The 27,771-nt window shown below is 46.6% G+C and overlaps 1 protein-coding gene across 1 annotated transcript in view; it reads right to left on the bottom strand.

Moving 5' to 3' along the window:
• Positions 1–27,771, bottom strand: part of FCHSD1 (FCH and double SH3 domains 1) — a 120,922-nt gene that overhangs the window by 82,463 nt on the left and 10,688 nt on the right. Inside the window, exons 2-3 of the mRNA XM_066590543.1 lie at positions 24,053–24,150; positions 477–522 (exon numbers count right to left, since the gene is read on the bottom strand). Coding sequence (XP_066446640.1) covers positions 477–522; positions 24,053–24,150 — 144 coding nt within the window. The remainder of the gene's footprint in view (positions 1–476; positions 523–24,052; positions 24,151–27,771) is intronic.

Raw genomic sequence — 27,771 nt, forward strand, 5'->3', positions numbered from 1 at the left:
GATCTGAAGGGTGAAAATTGCTGCTATGATATCTTCATACACTGCACATAGGGAACAGAATCTGCCATTTTCTCCAACTCTCTACAGTACACACAGAGAAATCATGGAGGAAACTTTGCAGCAGTACTGAGCAGTGTAGATGTGACTGTAGCAGCTGTCAGACACCGGAAATCACTTACTATTAGCAGTAATCAAATCTGTGCGAGTCTCTCTCCCTCCTGAAGCAGCTCCCTACTCTCTCCTCTCCTTTACATAGACTTCGATGGACAGCATGAGGCATCACCCTCCATCACTTCCTCATTTCCATCTTATTATCTTTGTTACTAGAGAGGAGCATCATATGACAACAGGCAGTGGACAGCAAATTGAAAGGATGGAAGCCCCTCTTAGCCTGCACTTGAGTAATTTTTCAGTACAAAAATTGTTTTTAAGCAAAACACATTACACCATATTAATCAAAAAAGTCACTTTCTTACCTGACCATACTCCTTTTCAATAGCAGCACGTTGCTTGCAGAAGGACCTAGCAAACAACGAAGATTTATGTTAACACTGCTCAGTTGAAAGGAGTCCTAAGGGGTACAAATGCAAGTTATAACACTTGTCAAAAAAAGAAAACCAAATTGTCAAAATGAAGTATAGGCGATTTTAAAGAGGGTGTCCTGTGCTGAATTCAAACATTACTCTAGAATCTCTCTATCACACAAGGATTTGGGAGACACCAACTTGAGGTTCACAGCATTATCTCCATTTACAGTCTCCATTTACAGTCCATACACCGTAAAGTAGCAAATATCTAAGTGTAGGGCGTCCTGCTGTATTTTGCCTCCAGAACACCCCTCAAGGGTCTAACAGTAATCAGCAAGCACACTTCTTGCCCTGGTACCACTTGTCCATTACAGCAGTATCCTGGTAGAACTTGTTCCCCAGTTCTCTTATTTGAGGTCCTACAAAAGTTGTTTGTTGCGGCAAGTTTTGGCTGGTTTACACTAGTGCTGTTTTGGATTTTCCTCTCAGCTTTCTCTAGCACTGGTGGGAGTGTCTATGGGAGTGTTTTGCTACCTGTTGCCCCCGCTTAAGAATAAAAGCCCTCCCAAATTACTGTCTTGGCTGTGGACCTGTGCTCATTATTCTCAGTCTTCATCTGATGGTTGTTAGAATCAGAGTTGGATCTTGGTCTCCTGTTTTTCCCTGTTCATCTCAAGCGAAGTACTGTGATTATTGGTGGTAGTTGTATTCTTAGTTCTGTTCCATATAAGGATAGTGAGTGGCCAAGGTTCGTGGGACGGTTGTGTTCTCATCAGGTCATGACATCCGCTATAGGCAGGTATGGTCTCTTATTCTGAGTCATATCGGCAAAGTTCCCCTCTCCGTCTGTTATTCCACACTTGACCTGTGGTGGTTTATACTCTTTGTTCCATTGTGTAACATAGCCCAGGAACTTTTCGGGGGGCCAGTTTAGTACATCCTGATCAGACGTGACAATGTCCCCTTTTAACTTTCCATCACTGATCTTTGGGAACATTTATCTTAAAGGGGTTGTCCAGTTGTCACAGCTGGCCCCCACATTGTATGGAGCGGGATCGACCTCCCCTCCATACAAACCTGGAACGCACAGGACGTAACAGATCTGTCTTCTTCCTGCAGAAATCAGCTGTGTACCCGAGTACAGCAGCACAGCAAACAGTTGATCAGGAGAGCTACTGAGTGGGAAATCCCGACTGATCTGCTATTGATGGCTTATCCTGATAGGCCATCACTAGTTTATAACTGAATAACTCCTTTAAATATGTGAATCCATCTTTAGTTTGAGCCATCATATTAACAATATGGAGTGGAGGTAAGTACACTTTCTCTGGATGAACAAGTGGTTTCTGAAACCAAGTTGTAGTCAAAGCAAAAAACAAAAATTACTTCTAACTCCTTTGCGCAACAAGGCAAACATGGCCCTCTGGCGCCAAGGAGTGTATGGAGCGGGCTTGGGAGCCAAACCAGCTCCATACCAGGCTCTTGACAGGTGTGTTAAAGAGCTAATAGCTACCAGGTACTGCCGCAATCAATGCTGTTGCAGACTGTAGCTCTTTAACCCTTTAGTTGTCACTGTCAATGGTGACCACATATCTAAGTGAGCAGTCACAAGTGGGAGACCCACACTCCGTAGCCTGACGCAATCATAGGGAACTGATGGCTACCACAGCAACTTGGGACCTAGTCAAGGCACTCGGCGCTTTTATGGAATTAGGCCTATTAAGCCTTGCTTGCGGCAGGGCTTAATAGATGAACGCCAATACAAAGTATGGTCCCATTTAGTATGTCAATGAGCGTTTTCAAAATTCTTCATATGTAAACCTATTTATTTCTCCATCCACATCACAGACAACAGAGGTATACACATTGCACTATAAATGCCAGCTGCACCCTCCATAGGTCACAGTCACTATGCTAGCAACAAAGCCCCACCAATGCCAGCAAATAGTCAACAGAAATGCCAGTTATAACCACGCAATAAGTGCCTCACAAATTCTCACATTCTATTAACTTTCATGGTCTGTACAAAAGTGGCCCCCGAATCTCATAGAAAATTGAACTGGAGAAAGTGGTAAAAGTGGTACCAACAGATCAGCTTGAGTCGAGTGCTAGAGGCCAGTCCCTAATACTGTACCTATGACGTAGGTTCCTTTTAAGGATCTAAACCAGACTTTTTTGTATTCCCCAACTGCATAGAAAACCAGATCAATTTCTGCAGACGGCCTACGTCTTCCTAACATACAATGGAATGACAATGCCACCAATATTATGTGTCAGAACCTGTCCCACATGCAGAGATTAAGAGGCAGCATGAATTAACTATTTAACTGTGCCCTGTAATAAAAAACAAAACTGGTGTTGCAATAAACAGCTTGTTGCAAATGATGCCCGGAAGAGATATGGATTGTGATCACAAGGAGAAGCGCAGAGGAGGTTTTTACAGGAAGGATATACAGTATATAATCTACTGCACCAAGGTCAGCCATGCAGTATATAGAGGGATCACGGTCCGCACTCACCTAATGTGTATGTATATAGATAGCATTGACTGTCCTACTCTAAAGCTTTACAGAAAGAGGTCTTGAACGATACAGTTTACATTTCCCTAGCAGGAAATATTGCAGTTTACCTAACCCTTTCCAATCCACTGTCTGTTGTCTGAAGACATTATGATTTAAAGGGGTTGTCCCGCGAAAGCAAGTGGGTCTATACACTTCTGTATGGCCATATTAATGCACTTTATAATGTACATTGTGCATTAATTATGAGCCATACAGAAGTTATAAGAAGTTTTTCACTTACCTGTTCCGTTGCTGGCGTCCTCGTTTCCATGGAGCCGTCTAATTTTCAGCGTCTAATCGCCAGATTAGACGCGCTTGCGCAGTCCGGGTCTTCTTCTTTTCTCAATGGGGCCGCTCGTGCCGGAGAGCGACTCCGTGTAGCTCCGCCTCGTCACGTGCCGATTCCAGCCAATCAGGAGGCTGGAATCGGCAATGGACCGCACAGAAGCCCTGCGGTCCACCGAGAGAGAAGATCCCGGCGGCCATCTTCAGCAGGTAAGTAAGAAGTCACCAGAGCGCGGGGATTCAGGTAAGCGCTGTCCGGTGTTCTTGTTTAACCCCTGCATCGGGGTTGTCTCGCGACGAACGGGGCGGCTGTTGAAAAAAAAAAAACCCGTTTCGGCGCGGGACAACCCCTTTAAGGCTGTACAGCTCTGATCTTGGAAGACGTCCGTCGGGGTTCTCTTACTCTATATTGCCAGCCGCTCTGCTGTGGGAGCCTATCCAACGCGTCACCTCATGCAGTACTGGCTTTAGCCAGCAGATAGCGCCATTGTATAATGGCAGAAAAAGAGTAAGCCCCCTAGGAAAACCAGAATACAAATTTGATTGGAAAGGGTTAAAGGATGGTACCAAAAATTCTGTGCTTGAGGGGGCGTGGCCTGCGACCAGCATGAGTAGTCGCATGTAAGAGGTGCTCCCCAGGGGGAACACTAGAATCCTGCCAAAATCCTGGCCTAATCGGAACCAGAGTGACCCAATCAAGACCAGCGGGCTCCTAAATCCCCAGAGACAGTTTGGACCGCGGCTGAGGACAAGTGCAACCCCTGATTTCAGCAGCGGAGCCGCGGGAGAGAAAGGGCGCCAACGTCCGCCATCTTCCCGCGCCTGGTGCACGGACTGCCTCCCCATCCTGCGCTGCAACCCGGCCGCTGTAAAACCCTGGTAGGCTGCACTCCCCTAGCCACCACCCAGCGGAGGATTCCCCTGTCATCCGGGACCGGCTGCGCTACCCTACTTACCTCGGGGTCCCATCGCGCTGTTTCCGGGCCGTGGGAGCCGGCGCCTGCTGTGAGCCGGGAGGGGGTGACCCCTGCCGGAACTACCGGTCCCCCACGCGAGGGGCGAGACACCCCGCTGCCTGCGCGCCCGATTCGGAGCCGCTGCCGAGGGAGCCACGGACCAGCTGCCGGCTCCGACCCCCCCGGCGCCGCTCGCGGGCGCCCGGCTCCGCGCTCTGAGGCTCACCGCCCGCTCCCTGCCGACGAACTCCTGCTTCCGGCTGGACCCGAGGCGAGGCTGCGCGCCTCTCCTGCCCTGCACCGGAACGCCGCCGCCGAGCTACTGACTCCTAAGGGAGCAGTGCTGGGCACCTCCGGTCCGGCGCGACTGCTGTAAGACCCGCCGGGGACTACACCCTGTTGAACCCACTACACGGGAACTTTACTACCGCTATACAGCGGGAACACCTTGCGCCCGGGGGCGCACTGAACGCGGACCTGAGCGCTGGCCCGCTCCCGTGGTAGCGGGCCGACAGAAGCGTCCTACCAACATCCTTCACCGGCTGCGGCGGACCCGGTTGCCTCCGACGAATCTCCTGCGACGGCCCGTTCCATTTCCAGACCACCTTGCCGCTGCTGGACCACGCTGCACGGGACACCATCTCGGGGAGGATCACCCCTCGAAACCGGCCCTGCGGAGCCGGCGACGCTGAAACTGTAAGTCTCTCTACAGGGGGCCAGGGGACAACACCCAGGACTGTGCAGACCCCTCATAGTCGCGGACCCTGAATAGGGGACATATGACACAATAAGACCACCCGCCCCCCCCCGACCTCCCCAAAATAACCAAGGGACCGACCACCCCACTGTTCTTCTCTGAACGGACTTTATCGCATCGGGACTACAAATAAAAGTCCCCGTAGTAAACAACGTACTACCCCCGACTTTGAACCGCAGTGGCGGGTGTGGACTGTTACCCCTTACGTAACCCGCAAACCGTCACAGTTCACAACAATACAAAGATATAAACTCCGGATCCCTACAACCAAGCATTGACACTGTCTATATTACAACAATAACCCGCCATACCAAGCCAACGAATTCCAACATGAGCACGCGGGCGAAGGGCGGTTCTACCGCCGAAAAATTAAAAGAATTTTCTTGCTCTGAGACCCCTGACCACACCCCGCGTGCAACCCGACCCATGCAAGCGAAAGAGTCCGAAGGTGAAGCGGGGCAACACTCAGAACCCACTATGCGTCAACTCCTAGACGCGATTAATGCCTGTAAATCCTCTCTCACCAACAAAATAGAGGAAATCAAATCCGATGTCTCCCTATTAAGACAAGACCTACACAACATGCGCGACAGAATGCGGGAAATGGAGGATCGCGTCTCTAACGCGGAAGACTCACTGCGCCCGTTAATTACAGCAGTCAAAAAAGCAACAAGAGCAATAGAATTCTGCCAATCAAAAACAGACGATTTGGAAAATCGCTCGCGCCGCAACAATCTGCGCATAATAGGCCTGCCCGAGAAATCAGAAGGCTCCCGTTTAGAAACATTTGCAGAAACCTGGCTCAAAACGCTACTGGGAGAAGACACCTTTTCTACCCACTTCACAGTAGAAAGAGCCCACCGAGTCCCCACAAAACCACCACAGCCGGGAGCCCCCCCCACGCCCCTTCCTAATAAGGATTCTAAATTGCAGAGATCGCGACGCTGCACTACGTCAGGCCAGACTAAAAGGCCCGTTAAAATATAACAATACAACGGTCTCCATATTTCCCGATTTTTCGGCTGAGCTACAAAAACAAAGAGCCACCTTCACAGAAGCGAAACGGAAACTTAAAGAAAGACAGATCCCCTACTCAATGGCATACCCTGCACGTCTACGAATAGTGGCCCAGGGAAAGGTGGTCTTCCTTCAATCCCCTACGGAAGCCATGGAGTGGCTGGAGATGCACGCCGAGATCTCAAAGGGGTGACCAAACCCCCCCCCCCCCCATACTCGCTAGAAAGACTCTGGGCCTTGCCGCGGTCCAGATTCTTAACATCCCTTGATGTAAAGAAGATACGCAGCATAACCGAGACACCTCCAAAGCTATTATTGGAGCCCAGCGGTCAATCTTAAACCTCTAAAGGCCATCAAGAACTTCCCCCCAACAACACAACAACCGCTACTTCTTACTAGAGTGTAGCTAAATTGTTTTTCCATTCCGGTTTTCCTTTCCCCTAATATCTCCCTGTCTTACCCCCTGTCTTCTCTCCTTTTCCTCCCCTTTCCACAATTTTCCTATCTTTGTTGTATTTTGATATCTGCGGTATAAGTTTAGCAAGATGTCAATGATTAATGGTTTGAACTGTTGCACTCTGCTCTCCACCAAAACCCTCCACAAACAGGCGCTCACACAACCCCCCCCCCCCTACACCCACTAACACCCTCCCCTGACCCCCAAATCACAGACATAGGGGCTAAAATCTATACCCACGCAAATAAAGATGTCTCTAAAATGTTTTAGCTGGAACGTCCGAGGGCTCGGCACAGCACTTAAACGTAGGATAGTATTCACATATATCAGACAACTAAATCCACACGTCATCAGCCTGCAGGAGACTCATCTCATTCGAGAAAAGGCAGACACTCTCTCAAAACCATGGATCCAGTGGGCCTCCCACTCCTTTCATACCTCCTCCTCTAGGGGCGTTTCCGTACTGATCCATAAATCGGTACGTTGGAACCCAATCGTCACCCGCAGAGATCCTGAAGGAAGGTTCATATTCATATATGGAGAAATAGACTCCAAACCATATTTCATCCTATCTATATACAACCCGCCTCACAACAATCTCCACCTCCTGCAGGCTGCTATTGCGTTTGCACACCACTACCCTATGGCGGAGGTAATCTGCCTAGGTGACTTCAATATGATAATGGATCCGATCAAAGATAAATTTCACACACCCTCTAACCCCACCCCGACCTCAAACTCCCCCCTGAAACAACTAATTGAGAGTGTCGGATGGGTTGACCTCTGGCGACACCACCACCCCGAAAAACGGGAATATACCTGCCACTCACCGGGACACAACGCACTGACAAGAATCGACTATATATTCAGCTCCACAGAACTGGCGATATACCTCTCAAACATAACACACTGCCCGAGAGGTATCTCAGACCACAGCCCCATATTATTAACTCTTAAATTCCCCCAAATCAAAATAAGGCCCACCTGGAAACTACACCCATTCTGGCTCAAACTTATAGGAACGGATGACCAGATGCCATTCCACATCTCCCTATTTTTGGATGCCCACCAAGATAACACTCATCCGGCCCTGAAATGGGACACCCTCAAGGCCTATATTAGAGGATTCCTCAAATCTGCCATCACACACATTAAAAAAATCAACATCACAAGTCGATAAAGAGATAGAAAGTCAGACCCTAGAAGCCGAGAAAACATACATATCAACCCCCACCGAAGCTAACAAAGCAGCCTGGCTTAGTCTATCCCGACTCCATAAACAACAAATACATGTTAAGGCCAAACGCCAACTATTCTTCTCCAAACAACACTACTTTGAGCTAGGAAACCAATCCAGCCACCTACTCGCCAACCTTATAAAACGAGAAAACCATACAAACACGATCCTCAAGATCAAAAATCAACATGGAACAGAGGTCACCGATGCCCCATCTATTACAAATAGCTTTAAAGAATTTTACGCTAACCTATATGCTTCCTCCTCCCATAACACGGTGACAGACATCCTAAATTATCTAAGCGACCTAAATTTCCCAACCCTCTCCAAGGAGCAGGTCGACCTCCTTGAGGCGCCCTTCACTCTGGAAGAGATCCAATTAACAATTCAAGAAATGCCCCTTAAAGCACCAGGCCCCGATGGTCTCCCAATAGAGACATATCGCAAATACCTCGAACAACTAGGCCCGCAACTCCTCGAAGTACTAAACCAAGCGCAACTAGACAAAACACTCCCAGCCTCATTTTACAAAGCCTCAATAGTAGTGATTCTGAAACCTGGAAAGGACCCTACAGACTGCGGCTCCTATAGGCCAATATCACTGGTAAATGCAGACTATAAGATCCTAACTAAAATTCTGGCCACCAGACTGAATCAGGTGATCCTATCCATCATACATCCCGATCAGACGGGCTTTATGCCAGGAAAATCCACAACCATAAACATCCGCAGAGTCCAGACAGCCATCCAACTAGGTACACAGTACAACATGCCATGGGCCCTGGTATCACTTGACATGGCAAAAGCCTTTGACTCGGTGGAATGGGCTTTTCTGGAAGCATGCTTGATCCGCTTTGGGTTCGGAACTAATTTCCAACAATGGGTCAAAACCATATATAAGTCCCCAAACGCAAACGTCATAGTCAATGGTATCCCATCGGCGGAATTCCAACTGACAAGAGGCACCCGACAAGGATGCCCTCTATCCCCGGCCTTGTTCGCCATAGCCATCGAGGCATTAGCAATCCGTTTGAGAAACTCCCCTAATGTGACAGGCATCAAATGGGCAGACCATGAAAGCAAACTAGGACTATACGCAGACGATACAATCCTATTCTTATCAAACCCATCAAATTCCTTTGTCCAGGCCATGACACATATAGATAGATTCTCCCATTTTTCCGGATTATATGTAAATTGGGCCAAATCAACAATCCTTTACACAGAGGTTAACCCAAAATACGACCCCCACGTCGAGAAATATGGATTAAAACCAGTCTCAAAATTCAAATATCTGGGAATGATCATGTCATATGACCACAACAATGCAATAACAGACAACATAAACCCACTTCTAGAAAACATAAAACTCAAACTGAAACGATGGGCTAAACTACCACTATCCGTAGCCGGGCGCATAAATCTCATTAAAATGGTCATCCAGCCCAAATCCCTATATATATATTTCAACATATGCCAGTGAGTGTTCCCAAACGCCTTTTCAGGACTTTAAACTCCTTAATCACAACATTTATTTGGAACTCCTCGCGCTCCAAGCTGAGCCTATCGATCCTACAAAGACCTAAAGAACAAGCCGGAATGGCCCTTCCGGACCTCCGGCTTTATTACCTAGCAGGACAATTGCGAAACATCAGAACCTGGGTCTTAGGAAAAGAACTACCTATAGCAGACAACTTGCGAAACAAGTAACTGGTCACAATCTCCTGAATTTCCTAGAATTCCCGGAGCGCACCAAATCCACTGAACTAACCCCACTTCACAAACTGGCTCTTAATGTATGGAAAGAAGCAAAGACACTGCAGAATTACCAGGGGGTGTTGCCGGAACTTCCCCTCTGGAACAACCCTGGCCTCACCGCACTACAGTCAGTCCCAGACCCACAATACTGGATCGCCCAAGGGGCACATACACTAAATGATATATATATAGATGGAACACTCCCCACATTTACGCAACTGCGCAATAAGCTGCAGGCCCCACACCTCCAGTTATTTAGGTTTTTTCAACTAAGACATGCCCTAAACTCCCAATTCCCCCCCCCCCTCTCGGCCCGTATATCCAAGTTCCCCACAATAGGCATCCTCAAATCCCAAGGACCCAAAGGCCTAATATCAGCCCTATACACACACCTCCTCTCAGCCAAAATAAGTCTGAATCCTCCCCCTGCATACGACAGATGGAAACTCGCCATCGCGTCCCTCACACCTGAGGAGTGGCAAGACATCTCTGAATCCCACCTGTCAGTGTCACCAGCTGTAAACAATAAGCTAATACAACTGTACATTATTCACCATGCCTACCTTACCCCCAACCGATTACACAAAATGCGTAACACTACCTCAGACTCATGCCAGAGATGCCGCCAACCAAGAGCGGACTTTTGGCACCTGATCTGGGAATGTCACTTTGTCAGGGAGTTTTGGTCAAAGGTGACAAATCTCCTGAACTCACTTCTACGGCCCCCACTATCCATAGAACTGGACCCCAAGGTGGCGCTGTTCAGCTTGCTGGAAGAGGAAGTGTGGCCACACCATACCCGCGTCTTCCTCGAAAGGACACTATTCTTAGCCCGTAAAGAAATAGCCATAAAATGGATGGCAACAGAACCCCCCTCGGTCCCACAATGGGTCCAGTCCGTAAATACAGTAACCTCGTACGAAAAAAATCATATATCAAAAAAGAGGATGCCCGACCAAATTCCAAAAAGTATGGGGAGCCTGGCTAGACTCTCACTCTACCCTGACCACCGATTAAAACTTCAACCTACCCCACGTTAATCCCCTCCCCCTCCCCACTGACAAGCGCCTGGAAGAGCAACTACCCCGAATTCCCTAACTCCAAAAGGAAAAAGGAAGAGCAGAGTCTAGTGTTATTTTATTGTTCTTTTATATAAATTTAAAAGTCTACTGTTACAATATGCGAACAGATAGTTCGAGAGACACAGCAACTAAGTTGATGTTAATCCAATATATACAACCGTTACTGTCTATATCACCATGTGTAATGTAAAGTTTACTTCACTGTGTATCTCACAAACTGCATATTACCAATAAATAAAACGAATTAAAAAAAAAAAAAATTCTGTGCTTGGCCTGCGCCGAGTAACACATATGGTCTATAGAAGTTTTAGATCCTGTTCACATACTTTGCACTGTGATATCTTACTTGGGTGCTAAGGTTCAAGTCTGACTATGGACAACATCTGCATGGAGTTTGTATGGGTTTCCTCCAGGTAGTCGGGCTTCTTCCCACACCTCAAAAACATACGGATAGAAAAATATGGATTGCGAGTCCCAACAGGAACAGAAAATATCAAGTGATGTCAAGTGTTGTCCAATATGCAGCAGCTGCCTAATTAAAAGGTGATTATTATTACTACCGGTATTAGAAGGATGATGCCGACTCAGAGTCACCCTACGGATCAACTCTCACTGTTTTTGTCTGTCAAGTACAGCTTCTTTTAACTGACGAATAGTCCTGCCAGTCTCGGCCAGGATTGTGTCCAACCATCGAGATTTTGGACGACCTCCTCTTCGTGAACCATGGACAAATCCCAGCTAACTACGTACTCTTCTCCAGTCCATTTGCTCGAATTAGAAGGATCGCGAGATGTCATTGTTGCGAGTTGCAGCAGCTATCCTGCCTCGCCTGTCCCTGCTGACGGTTGTGGGCCAGCAGACATCCCTAAATCTGCCCCCCTCCAATCACAAAGCACTATATCAATACTTTTTTCCCCCCGAAGAAAGGTGCCCAAGGTCTCCTTGTTTGTGCCAATTTCCGTCACTGACTATACTGGACTACTCTGCATTCCCCACCTCTGAGCTCGGCTTGTTTTATTGTTCATTCTTTCGGCTGCCTGTGCCGACTCCTGACCTCGGTGTACCCTGCTGAACCTACTCTGATGCCCTCATCACTGTTCTGCCTCTCTTGTTGAAGAATGCACTACTTTCCTTGACTACGCCTCTGTTCACAAGCTCAGGTACTGCACTTTGGTCTGTAGTTGTGTCGGTGTGTGGCATAGACACACACAAATTTACAAAACTGACTGGTCCTAAATCTGCCTTGGCCTCCTGCCATGGATTTAAGAGTCAGATGCAGGTTGGAAAAAATCCAGCATGGATTTGACCCTTTTAAATACCATCTACACAAGACCCAAGGGTACATTTGCATGTCACCGAATCCACAGTGGAAATATGCCTTTAGAAAAGCATACGAACAGGGGAGGCAACTTGGCACAATCCCTTTTTTTCATTTATCACATCTTCTCTGGAAAGGTGATCACTAGTTGATGAACAGGGGTCTGCAGCTTGGGACCCCCATCCATCAGCTGATCGTCAAGGCCCGTCTAGTGCGACTATGTTATAAGCGGACAGGAAAGGAAGTGCCGAGTCCCCTTTTAATACATTTGTCACATCTTACTCCAGTGTGCCAAGATTGGCGCGTGAAAGGCCAGTATTAGCAAATGTGCCCCAGTGTGAATAGAGCCCAACACACATTCGGGATGGGCGGGGGTGTTCTGCTTTTTTCTGGGATGTGGTAACTATAATATACAGGAGGTTATACATTATAATAAGTTCGGTCAGGCCAATAGTTTCATTAAAAAGGACAAAGTGCTTCCCACAATAAAATATCAAATCTGTAAAACTCTTCATTGTCTGGGCCTAACGAACTAAGCAGAGCAAAAAGGTTATAGGTGAGAAGACAAGAGTCTGCTTATAGGAATAAAGATGGATGCGACGTCTTGTTCTGCTTCTCTTGCGACCCGACGTCTGGGATGAAGCCTCCATTGCTCTGCTGACTAGGACTCGGCTGTCCTACCGCTGCGCATCCATAAAAATAGAACCGGCATCACAGAAATCCACCTTACCTGGCAGCCGACTATTTATAACCTGCTTTTAGCTGCAGTAATTGTTTCCATTATGTCCAAACTACAAAGGATGCATATGCCACAAACAGACGGCCGGCTTCTATAAAGCAACTCAGCGCCGGCCGCTTCTGTCCTCTTCTCTCCCCTCAGTTATAGAAGAGGCTCAGAAAATACAAGCCGGAGCAAGGAGGAAAACCCCTTCCTTCCAAATGAAGCCTCATTCCAAACACCCAATATTGGGTGCTCAAAAACACACATGTGTAGAGTGGTTTCTGCTCTAAGATGTCAAAGGCATTCAGGACTGAAATGCGTGAGGACTAACATTGCAAGAACTGACCTTCTGGGGCTGACCAAAAGGGTATACAGTACCAGATATGGCTTCTCTCTCACAGCCAAAAGTTTGGACGCCCCTTTTTATTCCCCTACATTGTGCATTCAAATTGAAGACCTGAAAACTATGAAACCAAAAAAATTAAATAAATTTAAGCCAGAAAAGGTTTTTTTATATTTTATTTACTGAACATAGGAAAACACCACATTACAAGAACAAAGATTGAAATATCAGCTTATGCACAAGTTAAGGCCCATTTAGACAACCATTATCGCTCAAAAGACATATGTGGAGCGATAATCGTCGTGTGCATTGACAGGGCAAGATGATCGCTCCCAATTTGCTCAAACGGCAGTTTGAGTGACAGTTTTGAGCGTTCACTTTGCCTAAGTGTGTAAATGAAGGCTAACGCTCTATGCAGAAGACAAGCGGGACTGCTATCTTCAGCATACAGCTGTTGTCTTCTCGGAGCGGGCATACAGCTGAGCACTCCGAGTGGGGTATGCAGAACACAGCTGGAGCGCTGTCTTCTACATACTCCTGCTGTGTTCACGGAGCGCTCAGCTGGTATACAGCTAAGCGTTCCGAGCGGGGTATGCAGAAAACAGCTGGACCACTTGTCTTCTGCATACTCCTGCTGTGTTCTCCGAGCGGGATACCAGCTGAAACAATAGTATCTGCTGTATCCCACTAATAACTCAGCGCGCGGTCCTGATAAGACTCATCGTTTGTCTTTCAGCAAGCTGAAAGACAATGATGAGTGAATGGTTAATGAAAACTGTACGATGTCCATGTGTTCAGACCCAACGATTCTCGCTCAAAAGACGGCTTTGAGCGAGAATCGGTGGGTCTAAATGGGCCTTTACACATTTCGTTCAAATGAAAGACGAGAGCTGATAGAGAATATTCTTCAAAGCAGCCCCCTTTTGCTTTGAGGACAGTTTGGGAATTCTCTTATCTTCATAAGGTCTTCACCTAGAATGGCTTTCAATTAACAGGCATGTCTTCTCAAGAGTTAATTTCTGGAATTTCTTGCCTTCTTAATATGTTTGAGACCATCAGTTGTGTTGTGGAGGTGGTCTCAAAAATGCGAGATTTTTGGTTCCAAAAGCCACGTCTTTGTGAGAGACAAAAAGGGTGAGCAGATGGTTTCTATATGAGTGGTTCCCATCATGAAGCATGGAGGAGGAGGTGTGATGGTGATGGCTACCACACAACATGCCATCTCATCTAGATTGCCCTTGGTGAGACCATGGTTTGTTTTTCAACAGGACAATAGCCCCAAACACATCTCCAAGCTATCTATGGGCTATTTGACAAAGAAGGAAAGTGATTGAGTGCTGCGTCAGATGACACGAACTCCACAAGCACCCATCCTCAACCCAACTGAGATGGTTTGGGATGAGCTGGACCGCAGAACGAAGGAAAAAGTAGTCAAAAAGTACTTAAAACACCTGTGAGAACTCCTTCGAGAGACTGTTGGAAAGTCCCTCTAGTACCTGGAGTAACTCATAAAGCAGGTTATGCAAGAGTGTGCAAAGCAGTCATCAAGATGGCTTTTCCTCGTTCACCCCTCTTATTTCTTCCCCCCTAATGACCCCAGCAACTACAAGCAGAGGAGAAATTATTTCGCCTGGTTTTTAACGTGTGGCATATGATAAGAATGTTATAGGCGATAGCCACCGCCAAGTGGGAACGCCATTGTCAGGGAGATAGTCGCACAGTCAGGCAAAGATTTATTGCGGACAGTATAGGGACAATACGCAAACAGGTTACCTACAAATATGTTGCATCCGTGATCGATTGACCCCAACATCATCTGAAGGACTCAAAGTGTATAGAACAGTTATTGGAGAGGTTCAGCTAAGGCTACATTCACACAAAACCTGCGTGAATCTGAGTTCCATACTTTTGGATGGTGTCATACATATAAGCGATGTTCTTCCTCACAATGATACTGCGAGGTTTAAAAAAAAAAAAAAAAAGTTGTCCTATTTTCTCGCGATCTCTCGGAACTAGAGATGATTGCGAAATCGGCCATACCGAGTACGTTCGCTCGAGCACCGCGATTTTCGAGTACTTCGCTACTCGGGTGAAAAGTACTCAGGGGGCGCTGTGGGGCGTGGCGTGGTGGAGCGGGGGGGGGGGGGGGTAGCAGCGCGGAACAGGTGGGAGCTCTCTCTCTCTTGTGTGGGTGCTACCACCATTTCTGCGTCCTAACCAGTATATATGATGACATTTATATATTTTATGTTTGTTCCGGGTTAGGGATGAGCGAGTATACTCGCTAAGGCACTACTCGCTCGAGTAATGTGCCTTAGACGAGTATCTCCCCGCTCGTCCCGAAAGATTCGGGTGCCGTCGCGGGGCGGGGAGCTGCGGGGGAGAGCAGGCAGGAACGGAGGGGAGATCTCTCTCTCCCGCCCGCTCTCCCCTGCTCCCCACCGCAACTCACCTGTCAGCTGCGGCGGCCCCCGAATCTTTCGGGACGAGCGGGGAGATACTCGTCTAAGGCACATTACTCGAGCGAGTAGTGCCTTAGCGAGTATACTCGCTCATCCCTGTTCCAGGTATTTTATTTGTCTTCAATAAAAGGATATGTTTTAGAAGGGGCCACTACTGTGGAGATCTATATTTTGCAATGTTGTTGCGAGCCTCATGAACATCTAGACTATGTTCCACATTCTGAGTGGCATTAAGCTTTATTTACACAGTCCCTGTTTAATGTCATTACAGAAGGCACGGTTCACATCCTGTTTGAGGTTTCGCAGAATTATTTGTTAAAGGGATTTTGGTGACCTGCCAGAAAGCGGCGAGGACAATATCACCCGTCCTGATCATTTGAACAACTACATGACTTATAAGATGTGTAAGATTGGGGAAGGAAATAGTGCAAACAGGAACATACGTGACTTACCTAACCCCAATACAAGCCACCAAAGACACAAAAAAGTTCCCCTAGCTTCTGTTGGCGGTCAGCAACACCCCATTGTCCAGATGGACTTGGCCCATCATTACACTAGCAATCACAGGGCGGCCGAACTTCCTCCAGCTTTGCAGGTTATTGACCGAATGTTACGGCATTTCTAAACACTGCATGGACTTTTACAGATGTACTTCGCAATTGGTTTTCCCTAATTTTCCTTTATTTGGTCGCTATAGCTTGTAAGTAATACGGGCGGCTAGATCTTCTCTCCTGCCCTTATCCTTCAGACAGCTGTATGTAGTCCCACTCTCTCTTCTCTTGAATGCTACACTATCCTACCAAATGTAATTTGACATCTGAACGAAAACCAGAAGTAGTATTTCCATAGGTTATTAAGTGGGGACTCTTGACCATGGCACTTGGTACACTCCATGGTATACTTTCTACGAATAAGGATAAAATAGGTCAGCACTACCCAATAGAAGTATATCCCAATAGAAATCTATAGGTGCACGTTAAACCATGGCTGCAACATACAGTAGAAGCAGAAACCAAAAATGGCAACAGCACACAAAATAAATTTACTATCAGAGGTATACATACCTATAATCAATACTCTAACCACATGAAATAATGTAAGGTTCTTGGTATATAATTTGATCAAAATACATTGGCCCATCTACCAACGTCCAGGTGACCAAGCTTTCAGATGGGTCCTAATGCTAATACCAGGTGGTTTAATCTTAACCTGGGGAAGATGGGTACCTACCTCTCAGAACAAAAAAAAAAAAAAAAGCCAGGGAAGGTAGGATACCATTTATATGATCCGGTAGGATATATGCTAATGCTAATACCAGGTGGTTTAATCTTAACCTGGGGAAGATGGGTACCTACCTCTCAGAACAAAAAAAAAAAAAAAAAGCCAGGGAAGGTAGGATACCATTTATATGATCCGGTAGGATAGCAGATTTATTTTGCGTGCTGTTGCCATTTTTGGTTTCTGCTTCTATTATATGTTGCAGCCGTGGTTTAATATGCACCTATAGAATTCTATTGGGATATATATCTATTGGATAGTGCCAACCTATTTTATCCTTTTTTGTACAAATATTGTGGAGTTTTGGCTGCCTCCACCTGGTCGTGCACACCTGCCGCCCATTTACCTTCTGTCCCTCCTACTGGAACATCTATATGGTATCCTACCTTCCCTGGTTTTATTTGTAGGTATAGTCACAAGAGAGGAGCATTCTGTGAGGTAGGAACTCAGCTTTCCCAGGTTAAGATTAAACCATCTGATATTAGCATTTGGACCCATCTGAGAGCTTGGTCACCTGGATGTTGGTAGATGGGCCAATGTAATTTGATCAAATGATATACCAAGAACCTTACATTATTTAATGTGGTTAGAGTATTGAATATAGGTATGTATACCTCTGATAGTAAATTTATTTTGCGTGCTGTTGCCATTTTTGGTTTATACTTTCTACTAACATCTGATACACTTCAGTTGGTATTTCCCTTCAATCATCCTGCAAACATCTGGCAAGTTCTCTCAAAGAAGATGGATGCTGTTCATATTTCTTGACCAGACATTCCAGTTCATCCCAAAGATGTTCAATAGGGTTCAGGTCGGGACTCTGTGTAGGTCAGTCCAATCGTGGAACATAGCCTCAAATCAACGTAAAACAGTGTTTGATATGTGACAAGGTGCGTTGTCTTGTTGGAAGAATTGCTGACCATTCCAAGAGTATTACCATATCGTCAGCAGCAAATTATTGTCTAGAGTGTTAAAGTATACCTCCATGTTCTTGGAAATACAACCAGCGGACCAAGAATATATGTCACATAAATCACCATAATGGAAGCTCCAACATACTTAGTTGTTGGAAAACCCTGAGGCAAAAAGGTATTCCCCTAGGCCAGAAGCGCCTGACAGCCATCCCAGGGGTAAATCGCTTCTGTACCTTTACGAGGGAGCAATCATCACTCAGTGAATGGAGGCCCAGTGGGCTGGAGACCGCTCTGGAGGCCCAGTGGGCTGGAGACCGCTCTGGAGGCCCAGTGGGCTGGAGACCGCTCTGGAGGCCCAGTGGGCTGGAGACCGCTCTGGAGGCCCAGTGGGCTGGAGACCGCTCTGGAGGCCCAGTGGGCTGGAGACCGCTCTGGAGGCCCAGTGGGCTGGAGACCGCTCTGGAGGCCCAGTGGGCTGGAGACCGCTCTGGAGGCCCAGTGGGCTGGAGACCGCTCTGGAGGCCCATATCATTTCACAGTTAACAGGTGCAACAGGCAACAAGCAGGAAGAGGCCTGCACTCTGAGCGGTGTCTAAGGGGTGTCTGAGGAGCCGTGTCACGGTGGCGATGAGTGCAGCGCGCTCTATATAATCTTGCGCACAGATGAAGGTAGACAACAGGATATGGACGACTGATGGACATTGGACTAGATGGACATTGTCTTCATTCGGCCTTACAAACTATGTTGCTATGATGGAATTATGCAAACATTTTAGACAGTAGAACTCACAAACACAATTTAAACCTTGATACATGGTTAGTTTATATATTTTTTTTATTATACCACATTTTTAAAGCAAAAACAATTGATTCGCATGCTAACGGTTTTTTCTGGCAATGGACCTATGTGAGGTCTTATTTTTTGTGGCATTTATTGCTACCATTTTAAGATACATGTGACTTTTGGATTGTTTTTTATTGCATTTTTTGAAGAGTCAAAGAAAAAGAAAAGTTTCATTTTTTGCAGGCAAGATTTGTAACAAAATATTGTTATTGGTTGGGTCGTTGTGAATGCAAAAATACCTATTATGTGCAGTTTTGTTTTTGTTTTTTTATTGGGGGGGCGGAGTTTTAAACAAGGGTGGAGCCATGGGCACAGCTAGATCTGAAAAAGCTACGTAAACTTACCGGGGAGGTCTTGAGCTGGCCAATACTTCCACAACATCTTACCCAAGGAGCTTGCAAGGAAGACAGTAAAACAGGCTTATATCCCCCCCATCATAGTAATCTAATCAAAATAAGTCTTCGGCATGGATGAATTGATCGCAAGTAGAAGCAGATCTTCATCACTGCTTCTGTTCCAGACTAAAAAAGTCTTTTGGTGACAGGAAAGTAAATTTACACATTATTACTTTACTCCACTGGAGCAACTATTTCCCAAATGAGCAATATTTGGTCACCTACCTGCAGCTACATAAAAAGGCACCATTGAAGGAAACTTTTACATTATGTTTCAGCTGCCATTTGCAGATAGATACTACAAGTAGTGCTTTGCGATGGCGTCCATGGGAACACGGTTACACTTAAGTTTAACTATTTTTCAATGATTGTCCTATAATACCGTTATACCTCTACTTTATTCTCATCTGAGGTCAGGTTTGTGTCACCAGTGCCGTCAAGTGCAGTTTGCAGCAACTTCTACCACTGATATGAAGGCCATCTCTTCTGAGGTGGGAAGCTGGAAGAACGATATAAGCCCTCATGTCCACGGGCATACGTGGATTCCAAGTGCGGAAATCCGAAGCGAAATCTACCCGTGCCCACAGCTATGGACATTTTACTCACCTGTCTGGGTGCTGGTCTTCTCCATCCTGGCCGGATCTTCTTTCTAGTGCTGCATGGCAGATGCACTCGGTGCACCGGTTGGCATGCAGCGCACATGCGCAGTGCTTTTTTTCTTTCCGAATGTTCTGCTTTCCCGCGGCACATCTACAGTGTCAGCTGCAGGTGTGCTGTGGATTAGACTGCTTCCATTGACTTCAATGGAAGCTGTCCGTGCGGGAATCCGCAGAAAATGGAGAATGCTGCATTTTTTTTCTGCACGCCAGGAAAAGTGACACCCACAGGTACTCAATTACCTGTGGATGCCCAATGATTGTCTGTGGGGCATATTGAACTGCCGATCGTCCACGCGGGTGATCCGCAATTCAATTACGCCCGTAGACATGAGGCCTAAAGGGTTACGTATAGCCAGGATCTTACCTACTCTCCATCAGGATCTGGAGCAGCGCTGCTCACCCAGCCTTCTACAAAGGGCTTGCGGCAGTCGTTTAGAATAGGTTTGTCAATGCTAAGTGGATGCTGCTTGCTCACTAGGAGACAATTATATGCTGCGTTTTATATTTGATGGCTATCCTCCTCTTGCCCCCCTTTTTTTGAAAGTGCTGCTCAAAAAAACATTCCAAAAGTTTCTAAAGAAGGATTAAGTAAATCCTGGATTCCCTTCAGCACTCAGACACATAACATCTGAATAAAAGTGCACAATTGTTTATACTAACTGCATAAAATTCCAAAGTTCTTTGTACACATTTTGATCAAAACATGTGGACCCATCTGCCACATCCAGCTAATTTTATAGGATGGTTCCTAACTCTGTAGGCAAAAAGTGTCCAAATCAATGAGAAAGCTGGCTACATACTCTCATTGGTGCCCCTGGGACCGATGAGTGAATGACGTGCATGACTAAAGTGTAGGCAGCCACACCGATGTACATGCGATGAAAACCAAAGTCAGCGGTTCCAACAAATAGAGGTGCACATAAACCGCGGCTGCGACAAATACAGTAACATGTGCATTCAATATTGGAATAAAACTGCGCTGCTATTTACAATCACCACATAAAAAAAAACAGTTGCCTATTTTTTTGCAAGTAGTTTCAGGTCAAGGATGAAGACTGACATTCTGACAATCTGTTCCTGGAAGTTATTTTCTCAGTCTAAGCCAAGACACAATAGATCAAAATAGGCTTTCACTGCAACAGCAGCATGAATAAATGATTGTGCGGATGATTCCTACAAGCAGGATGTTGCCTCCCTACCTGGACGTTACACTTACATCAACCAATGACTCCAGCGGGATGTGAAATCTAACCCATCGTTAAGGCAGGGGTATCAAACACGGCCATCCTACCGCTGCAGCCAGGGGCATGTGTTCACACTCCACCTCTAGCGCTGCAATGACGTGGCTGAGACCCCCGCCCGCATTCACAAGTACTTCTATTTTATGGGGTAAATTACATTGCAAAGACTAGCATAGTATTCTACATGTCCATGCGGTTGTCATCGACACCGATCCAACATTGGCCACCGATCTGAGGATAGGTCATCGATATCCAAATCCCATCACATCCCTTTAACTCCAACAGAGTGTATGAAGAATGCCTCTTTCAAAGGACTACTCAGGAGAAAAACATTTTTTCCATCCCTGCATCCCTCACTCGATTGTCTGCCACACTCCAGACATTTATATTGTGCTCTGCTCTATGCAGCCTCCTGTCTGATACTTATCAAATACCATCTTCATTTTTAGATTTCTCCCTACTTTCTCTTCCTCTATGCTAATAATCCCATGATGTATCAGTACATCACATCGCCAGTCAAAGCTAGTACCATCTCTGCCTACTTGGAGGACAGTATTGTTATTACATCCCACCTCCACCGTAAAGACCTTGTGTGATACATTCCATGTAGTTTCCTGATACAGGAAATTCAGGTGACTGAAATAGTGACTCGTGGAGAGAACAGAGAGACAAGCAATTCCCAGGCAGTCACAATGAGATCACATGACCAAAGTAAGGAGAAGGAGACCAGATAGAAAAGAATAACCCAAAAAGGTCATACTAAGCGATATATATATATATATATATATACACATATATATATATATATATATATATACACATACACACACACACACACACACAAACACACGGAATGCTTAAATTTACTACAGCGGTCCAGGTCCTTAGAGGGGATGTACCACAATTACAAGTTATCCCCCATCCACAGAATAGGGCATAAGTTAAGATCGGTGAGGGTCTCAGCAGGGAGACTCGCACCGATCACAAGAGCAGGTCTTCTGTGTCCCGTTCTGGCCGTCACTGAAGGGGGTTGCTTCTCCTGCTGCAATGATGTCACCATGACTAGAGCACTGGCCGTTCGTGCATGCTTGGCACTCCATTCATTTCAATGGGACTGACAAACCGCCGAGCTTGTGTGACCAGCAGTCTCCTCCTTACTGAGGGAGGTGCGATAGCCCTGTGGTGAAGAGGAAGGGGAACTTAGGACCCCCATTCTTGAGGTCGGCAGAGGTCACAGCAGTGAAACCCCATCAATCAGCAAATTATCCTCTATCCTGTGGATAGGGCATATCTTGTAATTGTGGCACTACCCCTTTAAACCTACTTGCCAGTTACATTTTACAATATGCTCTTGGTACTTACACAACTTGCTAACATATTCAGGTAACGCTATAACCATTACACCCCACATACCCAGCATCAAGGCTGCTGCGTCACATGAGGGACGGCCAGCCTCCTACTCATCAGAAGAAAAACACTTTTACAAAAGTTTACTTAGCTTCCCACAGAAAGGAAGTGAATGTGCGGCTCGGCATGCTGCATGGAGGGTTACAGCGCCGGAGCTCTGCTGCTGTTCTGCACGGCCACTTCCTTCAATTCAAATTATATTTCAGCTTCCTTCATACAGATTGTTTTGTTTCTCAGTCTGTCAAAAAAAAGTCATGAATTTTATGGAAAAAAAAAATACAAAAAAAAAAAACACAGCTTTTTTTTCTACCCTAAAATGCTATTTGTGAAACCACCCCGACGCATACACGGATTTACATGTGGAAAATACTTAACATACTGCAGTACAGGCCAAATGGATGAGAGGATGAGACGGCAAGAGATGTCATCCACGCGTCGCAGAAAAAAAGATCCTCAACGGAAACAGACCCGCGGCGCCGATTTTAAATCCACAGTATGTCAATTAGCGTTGCGGATTTTTGAGGCAGATTTCATCACTTCAATTGAGAGGGTAAAATCCGCAGGAAAATTGCACCAAAAAAATCTTCATTAAAAAAAAAACAAAAAAAAACACGATTATATCACTTGTGGATCCACACTGAGGTTTTCCGTACAAAGAAAATAAAATGTAGTTTCTGCGGCCATTTTTAATGCAGGTTTTTGAGCCAAAGGCAGGCGTGGATTCTAGTGATGAAAGAGAAATGAAGGAAGGACTTTCACGGTTTTTTTTTATAAAAACACCATGAATTATATGTACTTTTTACAACAAGCTGGTAAGATCACCAAAAAAAAAAAAAAGGTGTATGAAGGAAGCCTTACAGGGAACTACCAGTTACCCATTTACTGCCAAGTCATCTAGTATTCCCACCGGTATACTACGGCGGTCTTACAGTCTCCGTCTAGATATCTCCCCTGCAGTAGGTTACAGGCACAAGACGACATTCAGTTTGGTAAGAAGTGATACACAGCAGACTTGTAGTTCTGAGTCCGCTGTACGTATGAGGGATGAGACCCCCTCTCAGCAAGGAGGCATGGGGGGGGGGCACACTCCCCTCCTAAGGGTCCAGTACCTTCTTTCATCTCTCCTATTAGACCATAGTCACATAACCCAAATTTTCAGGCGCATCTCGCATGGGACACACCACCCATGTGCTGACCGCGAGACACACTGCATGTTTGGATGTCCTACTCTCATCCGAGAATCGGACCATAATTGGAGAAACAGAAATTTTTCAAACTCGTGTCCATTAACACATTAACGGGAATGGGTTCTTCTTGCATGCATGTTCTGTCCATTTGGGACTCGCATAAAGGAAAAAGAAAAATGTAAAACACAACAAAAAAAACCAAAAACACTTTGCCTTTCTAGCACCGTTTGCGCGAATAGGAGCGTGGGCTTGTCCCCACACTACAATGACTTTATATAGGACATAATCAGGATAGGGGGATACATTTCTGAATCACTAAAAGTCCAACAGCTGGGACTCCTGGTGACTCCAAGACCGCTGTACCCAAATGTCCGCTATGAGTGGAGAGGCGGTGCACAAGCGTGACCACAAGAATTGCTCTAGCCCTATCCCATAGAAGTCAGCTGGAGCAGTGGTCACGCACGCACGCCACTGCTCCACTCACAATGGACAGCCGGAGGCACCGTTCTCAGCATCGCTGGGAGCGGTCAGACCCCCAGGGTCAATCATTCATCCTATGGATTGGAAAACCCCTTTAATGACCCTCACACCAATGGTCCAATGACTTAAATAGTGGGGTTGTCTACTCCCCATCGCCGCTGCTCACCTGATGTCTTCCAGGAGTTCCGTGTCTTGCTGCTGCTTGTTCTGAAGACTTGATAGCTGCTCCACAAACCGAACCTTCACCTCCTGCGTCACCTTCACCTGGGAAGCCACAAGAAGAGGAGGTTGGAGCAGGTATTGTTCTAAACTTCAAAACTATGCAGTGTACTTCAAACACCGCACCCAGGCTTCAAGACGTGGTTCACCTTGCATAAACCTTAAATGATATCAGTGGGGGTCTGACCCCGGTGGTCCTCCTCCATCAGCAAAGCAAAAGGACAGTAAAGTCCTCATGGTTTATACATAGGCAGTGCAACTCACACCGTTCTGGTGAACGAGGCCGAATGTCCTCCTGGAGGTGGACCAACCACTGATTGTCCCAGCGATGGGCCTTAGGGTACAGGGGCGTTGCAAAGAACTTCACAGCCTTGCCCTCATTAAAGAGAATTTCCAGAAATAATACCGCCCTATGGTAAAGGTTATAGTCCCAACCATAATATAGCTTCTAAGCATTGGAGGTACACTAATACCATCAGTATTTGGCAAATGCTCTCATCTGTGGTTGCTGTAACCATACACCAACCAGCCATAACAGATGGGTCAAGTGAGTAGTAATGGTCATCTTGTGACATTGGCACCTACCAGGGATGGGACAAATCAGGTGGAAATGATTAGTTTTTAACCCCTTAGTGACGGCCCCATAGTGTTTTTACGTCCTGCTGTTGCAGGACGTGTATGGAGGGAGATAGCGCTGCTATCTCCCTCCATACAGTGGGGACGTCAGCTGTTTATTACAGCTGACACCCGTGGGTAATAGCTGCGATCGGCCGATCGTGGCTATTACCCTTTAAATGCCGCTGTCAATTCTAACAGTTGCATTTATATCCCGTGAACGATGTTTGGGGGTCCCGTACGGCCCCCCCCCCCCGCGGTAAGATCGGGGGAGCCGTGCAGGTGTCATGGCAGCTGAGGGCCTTCTGAAAGGCCCCATGGCTGCCTTAGCAGATTGCCTATCAAGCCAACCCTGTGGGGTGGCTTGATAGACTGCCTGTCAAAAAGCAGTATGACGTAATGCTATAGCATTACGTCATACTGCAAGAGCGATCAAAGCATCGCTGGTTGTAGTCCCTCTATGAGGACTAAAAGAAAGTATAAAAATAGGAACAAAAAAGTTTTTCTAATTATTACAAAAAAAAAAAGGAATAAAAGTTGAAAAAACTCTTGCCTTATTTGCAATAAAAAATCAAAAAAAATCAAAATCAAAATTATAAACCAAAAATACGTGTTTGGTATCGCCGCAGACCGATCTATCAAATTAATGCATTATTTACCCCGCATGGTGAACGTGGTCCGAAAAAAAAAAAATAAAGAACGCTAGAAATGCACTTTTTTGGTCACCCTATCTCTGAGAAAAAAAATGATCAAAAAGTCAATTTTACGCAAAAACGGTACCAACGGACACGACAGGACGTAAGGCACAAAATGAGCCCTCACTGAACTATTGTGCGCAGAAAATGGACACAGAAAATAATTTTAAAAATTAAATATCATAAATAGAGAGGAGCGAGCACCAAAATGCTCGGGTGCTCGTTACTCGGGACGGAAATTTCGCGATGCTCGAGGGTTCGTTTCGAATAACGAACCCCATTGAAGTCAATGGGCGACCCGAGCATTTTTGTATATCGCCGATGCTCGCTAAGGTTTTCATTTGTGAAAATCTGGGCAATTCAAGAAAGTGATGGGAACGACACAGAAACGGATAGGGCAGGCGAGGGGCTACATGTTGGGCTGCATCTCAAGTTCCCAGGTCCCACTATTAAGCCACAATAGCGGCAAGAGTGGGTGCCCCCCCCTCCCAACAACATTTACTTCTGAAAAGCCCTCATTAGCAATGCATACCTTAGCTAAGCACCACACTACCTCCAACAAAGCACAATCACTGCCTGCATGACACTCCGCTGCCACTTCTCCTGGGTTACATGCTGCCCAACCCCCCCCTGCACGACCCAGTGTCCACAGCGCACACCAAAGTGTCCCTGCGCAGCCTTCAGCTGCCCTCATGCCACGCCACACTCATCTCTATTTATAAGTGTGTCTGCCATGAGGAGGAACCGCAGGCACACACTGCAGAGGGTTGGCACGGCTAGGCAGCGACCCTCTTTAAAAGGGGCGGGGCGATAGCCCACAATGCTGTACAGAAGCAATGAGAAATATAATCCTGTGCCACCGCCATCAGGAGCTGCACACGTGGGCATAGCAATGGAGAACCTATGTGCCACACACTATTCATTCTGTCAAGGTGTCTGCATGCCCCAGTCAGACCGCGGTTTTTTATAAATAAATAGTCACAGGCAGGTACAACTTGGAATCCCCAACTCCGCAATGGGAATTCCGTGTGCACCCACAGCATGGGTGGCTCCCTGGAACCCACCGGCAGTACATAAATGTATCCCATTGCAGTGCCCTGGACAGCAGAGCTAACGTCAGATTAAATGCAGGTGGGCTTCGGCCCACACTGCATGCCCCAACCTGACCGGGGTTTTTAATTCATAGACACAGGCAGGTACAACTCCCTATTGTGAAGTCCCTGTGGACCCACAGCATGGGTGGGTGCCAGGAAGCCACCGGTGGCACATAAATATATCCCATAGCAGTGCCCAACACAGCTGAGGTAATGTCATGTTTAATGCAGGTGGGCTTCGGCCCACACTGCATGCCCCAGTCAGACTGGGGTTCTTTAGAAGTGGACACATGCAGTTACAACTCCCTGTGGACCCACAGCATGGGTGGCTCCCTGGAACCCACTGGCGGTACATAAATATATCCCATTGCAGTGCCCAACACAGCTGATGTAAAGTCAGCTGTAATGCAGGTGGGCAAAAAATTAATTGGATTACACTGTAGGCGAGGGCCCCAAAAAATTGGTGTACCAACAGTACTAATGTACCTCAGAAAAATTGCCCATGCCCAACCAAGAGGGCAGGTGAAACCCATTAATCGCTTTGGTTAATGTGGCTTAATTGGTAACTAGGCCTGGAGGCAGCCCAGTTAAAATAAAAATTGGTTCAGGTGCAAGTTTCAACGCTTTAATGAGCATTGAAACGTATAAAAATTGTTTCGAAAAGTTATATGACTGAGCCTTGTGGGCCTAAGAAAAATTGCCCGTTCGGCGTGATTACGTCAGGTTTCAGGAGGAGGAGCAGGAGGAGGAGGAGGAATATTATACACAGATTGATGAAGCTAAAAGGTCCCCGTTTTTGATGGGGATACAGAACGATGCTTCCATCCGCGGGTGCAGCCTACGTATTGTTTAGGTATCGCTGCTGTCCGCTGGTGGAGAAGAGAAGTCTGGGGAAATCCAGGCTTTGTTCATCTTGATGAGTGTTAGCCTGTCGGCACTGTCGGTTGACAGGTGGGTACGCTTATCTGTGATGATTCCCCCAGCCGCACTAAACACCCTCTCTGACAAGACGCTAGCCACAGGACAAGCAAGCACCTCCAGGGCATACAGCGCTAGTTCAGGCCACGTGTCCAGCTTCGACACCCAGTAGTTGTAGGGGGCAGAGGCGTCACGGAGGACGGTCGTGCGATCGGCTACGTACTCCCTCACCTTCCTTTTACAGTGCTCCCGCCGACTCAGCCGTGACTGGGGAGCGGTGACACAGTCTTGCTGGGGAGCCAGAAAGCTGTCAAAGGCCTTAGAGAGTGTTCCCCTGCCTGTGC

The sequence above is a fragment of the Eleutherodactylus coqui genome, chromosome 2 (genome assembly GCF_035609145.1).
Source record: "Eleutherodactylus coqui strain aEleCoq1 chromosome 2, aEleCoq1.hap1, whole genome shotgun sequence".
In the NCBI taxonomy this organism is placed as follows: Eukaryota; Metazoa; Chordata; class Amphibia; order Anura; family Eleutherodactylidae; genus Eleutherodactylus; species Eleutherodactylus coqui.